This window comes from Papio anubis, chromosome 4 (assembly GCF_008728515.1).
Source record: "Papio anubis isolate 15944 chromosome 4, Panubis1.0, whole genome shotgun sequence".
Classification (NCBI taxonomy): Eukaryota; Metazoa; Chordata; class Mammalia; order Primates; family Cercopithecidae; genus Papio; species Papio anubis.
The window spans coordinates 32,401,856-32,406,060 of NC_044979.1; the positions used below are offsets into that span (position 1 = coordinate 32,401,856).

Consider the following 4,205-nt stretch of genomic DNA (forward strand, 5'->3'; position numbering starts at 1 on the left):
TCTATCTCTACTAAAAACAAAACAAAACAAAAAATTAGCTGAGTGTGGTGGCAGGTGCCTTTAGTCCCAGCTACTTGGGAAGCTGAGGTGAAAGGATAGCTTGAATCCGGGAGGCAAAGGTTAAAGTGAGCTGAGATTGCATCACTGCACTCCAGCCTGGGTGACAGAGCAAGACCCCATTTCAATGGGGGAAAAAAAAATTATGGAGGCACATAATTCATCAGAATAAGAGACAAAATGGAACATAAGTAGGAAAATTATGGCATGCAAGGTCTTAAGGTTAGCATCGAAATATTTAAAAATAAAAACAAGTTTAATTGTCACAATGATATGGTTACAAAAGTAAAAAAAATTAAATATAATTACTCAATGAACATATATAACACTAATATATTTGTAACAGACATTTTATTCTCCAAGAAAAACTAGGAGTTTCCATAGAAAAATTATAAATGTGTGCCCTGTTTCCCTAAAAGATAATATAAAACACAAAACACAAAGACAAATATGGGAATACTGAGTAAAATCTTAAGTAAGCATTGCAGTTGAAAACACACAGAAAAATGATAAATATAAGATCAAACTTAATTTTATTATAAGAAATGTAAATGGAATAAAGCTGAGTATTTAAAATACAGGTCAAATTAAAGTGCCTATAAATTACAAACTGCAAGAGAAACTTAAATGCAAAATGATAAAAATATTAAAAACATTCTATTAATCCATAATTAGATCACTCTCAAACAACTAGGGGTTTTATTTAACAATAAAAGTATAGGAACAAATTGTAGAAACCTGAGTTAATTAATGAAAACTATTTAACATGATTATTGTCATATAGTAAGCACTCCTTGTTTATGAACCATAATCTTGTAATACAAATGTGAAGCAGAACAAGAGGAACTGAAATGTGGCTTTAACATTAGGAAATATACCGCATAATTAGGCAGCACAAGACAATATTGTAAAAATGTTATTTATTATAAAATTAATGTAAATATGCCATGTAATCACAATCAAATCCCTATGGATGTTTCAGATATTTATTTTTCTGAGGTTTGGGGGAATAAAATTACTCTTTCTTCCTCCACTTAAACATAATTAAGCACATGGATTAAATTGCAATGATGACATTATTATTCAAAATATGAGGGCTGGATTCTAGAACTTATCTTGTTTCTGAAACTAAAATAGGATTGTGAACTCTTTCCTCTTAAATTGAATTTACTTATGTAGTTTCAAAGGGAAAAGCTGGATAACTAAGGAGATATAAAGTGATGGAAGCAGGTCACAATGGAAGCAGAAAGGAAGTCAAGCAGCAACTTACAGTTCACGGAATGAAAGATCTATTTTGTTTAGGTTTCGAGGGGAAAAAATTAGACGTTTTAAGTTGAGATGATATGATCTGATTTACACTAAATCACGACTGCTTTCTTAATGATAGAATACAGTGTGTGTGGCGGGGAGGCAGGCAGTGAAACAGTTGCAGTTAATTAAATGAGCTACATGTGTGGCTTTGGCTAGAATTACTGTAGTGGAGATAGTGATCAGTGGCTCAATTGGAATATATCTCAGAGTTATAAACATCAGGATTCAGCTGCAGATTGGATTTGAGGAATGAGAGATAGAGAACAATTTAGGAAACGCCAAGTTTTACTGAATTTAGATCTGAGAAACTAATGGATGATAGGGAACTCAACTGAGATAAACCTTGGATGGAACTGAAAAGTGTGTGTGTGCGTGTGTGTAAAGGAGGGAATAGTTCTACTCTAGCATTGCAGGGTTTGAAGTACTAGACATCAAGCTGAAGTAGCAAGTAGATATGTGGATATATATAGCTTAGACTCAGTGAAAGAGGGAATAACTAGTGATGTGAATTTGTGAGTCTTCGGTTTACACAAGTTGTTTTAAGCCTTAGATCTGGATGAGATAATCTAAGGAAAGGATTGTCAGCAGAACAGAGGAACAGGTCTTTTTAAATTGACAGTTATGTATAAGTTACAGTCATTGGGTAGAAATATTGAGAAAGAGAGTACAATGAGGAGCAAAGAAAACAAGATAAGTGTAACCATGAAAGTATAAAGAAATGTTTCAAGTTAAAATTAAACATTAAAACATGCCAAATAATCATTGATGACCTCAACAATGTCTGTTTCAGTCATGTGCTAGATAAAGAGCCAAAATGGCTTTCTGCCCGTGGACGCCGCCGAAGAAGCATCGTTAAAGTCTCTCTTCTCCCTGCCGTCATGTCTAAGTCAGAGTCTCCTAAAGAGCCCGAACAGCTGAGGAAGCTCTTCATTGGAGGGTTGAGCTTTGAAACAACCGAGGAGAGCCTGAGGAGCCATTTTGAGCAATGGGGAACGCTCACGGACTGTGTGGTAATGAGAGATCCAAACACCAAGTGTTCCAGGGGCTTTGGGTTTGTCACATATGCCACTGTGGAGGAGGTGGATGCAGCTATGAATGCAAGGCCACACAAGGTGGACGGAAGAGTTGTGGAACCAAAGAGAGCTGTCTCAAGAGAAGATTCTCAAAGACCAGGTGCCCACTTAACTGTGAAAAAGATATTTGTTGGTGGCATTAAAGAAGACACCGAAGAACATCACCTAAGAGATTGTTTTGAACAGTATGGGAAAATTGAAGTGATTGAAATCATGACTGACCGAGGCAGTGGCAAGAAAAGGGGCTTTGCCTTTGTAACCTTTGACGACCATGACTCCGTGGATAAGATTGTCATTCAGAAATACCATACTGTGAATGGCCACAACTGTGAAGTTAGGAAAGCCCTGTCAAAGCAAGAGATGGCTAGTGCTTCATCCAGCCAAAGAGGTCGAAGTGGTTCTGGAAACTTTGGTGGTGGTCGTGGAGGTGGTTTCGGCAGGAATGACAACTTCGGTCGTGGAGGAAACTTCAGTGGTCGTGGTGGCTTTGGTGGCAGCCGTGGTGGTGGTGGATATGGTGGCAGTGGGGATGGCTATAATGGATTTGGTAATGATGGAAGCAATTTTGGAGGTGGTGGAAGCTACAATGATTTTGGCAATTACAACAATCAGTCTTCAAATTTTGGACCCATGAAGGGAGGAAATTTTGGAGGCAGAAGCTCTGGCCCCTATGGCGGTGGAGGTCAATACTTTGCAAAACCACGAAACCAAGGTGGCTATGGCGGTTCCAGCAGCAGCAGTAGCTATGGCAGTGGCAGAAGATTTTAATTAGGAAACAAAGCTTAGCAGGAGAGGAGAGCCAGAGAAGTGACAGGGAAGCTACAGGTTACAACAGATTTGTGAACTCAGCCAAGTACAGTGGTGGCAGGGCCTAGCTGCTACAAAGAAAACATGTTTTAGACAAATACTCATGTGTATGGGCAAAAAACTCGAGGACTGTATTTGTGACTAATTGTATAACAGGTTATTTTAGTTTCTGTTCTGTGGAAAGTGTAAAGCATTCCAACAAAGGGTTTTAATGTAGATTTTTTTTTTTTGCACCCATGCTGTTGATCACTAAATGTAATAGTCTGATCGTGACGCTGAATAAATGTCTTTAAAAAAAAAAAAAAAAAAAAAAAAAGAGCCAAAATGGAGGGAGGTAAGGAGAGAATTAATGAAAATTCATAAAGTAAAATCAGGGAACATAATTAACTGTTTTGAAAAAGAGAAGATAAATGGGGAAAAGTATCAACGGAAGTTCTTTGGTTTTTGTTTCTAAATGAAATTATATACATATATGAGAAGAAAGCACCCTTGTATGCTGATGGAAATGGACAAGTAGGAAGATAAAAATGATGATGCTATTAAAAGGAGATAATTGCAGGAAAAAAGCCCTCAGGAAGATGACAAGTGATGGAATTCAATAACCCAGAAAACTTCTGAACAGTATATTTTGGCTGTATATCACCTTCAGAAGAAAGGAAAAAAAGAAAGTTATAAAGAAATAGTGAATTCTCAATTATAGATTTTGTGACTATTTTTAGCAATATGACTTGGCATATTTTAGATTAGTTTCTGTGTATTTAAGGCAGCTAATAATGAAATATATCAATATGTTAATTTTAAACATAAAGAAAAGGGAAATTGGAATAAAGCTTGAGATGTTGAATTGGAATGAATGTATGTCTAATAAGATAGATGTAGCTATAGATGATATAGATATATATGCATACAGTTGCTAGCTATGTATGTTGAGAAGGACAAGAAGTGATGAAATTCCAT

General features: G+C 36.4%; 1 protein-coding gene across 1 annotated transcript; it reads left to right on the forward strand.

The window, feature by feature from the left end:
• The first annotated feature begins 2,175 nt into the window (after window positions 1-2,175).
• LOC116274471 (heterogeneous nuclear ribonucleoprotein A1-like) lies at window positions 2,176-3,533 on the forward strand. Its single transcript, XM_031665186.1, has one exon. The coding sequence runs from the start codon at window positions 2,247-2,249 to the stop codon at window positions 3,207-3,209; it is 963 nt and encodes a 320-aa protein (XP_031521046.1). The 5' UTR covers window positions 2,176-2,246; the 3' UTR covers window positions 3,210-3,533.
• Window positions 3,534-4,205: the final 672 nt, after the last annotated feature.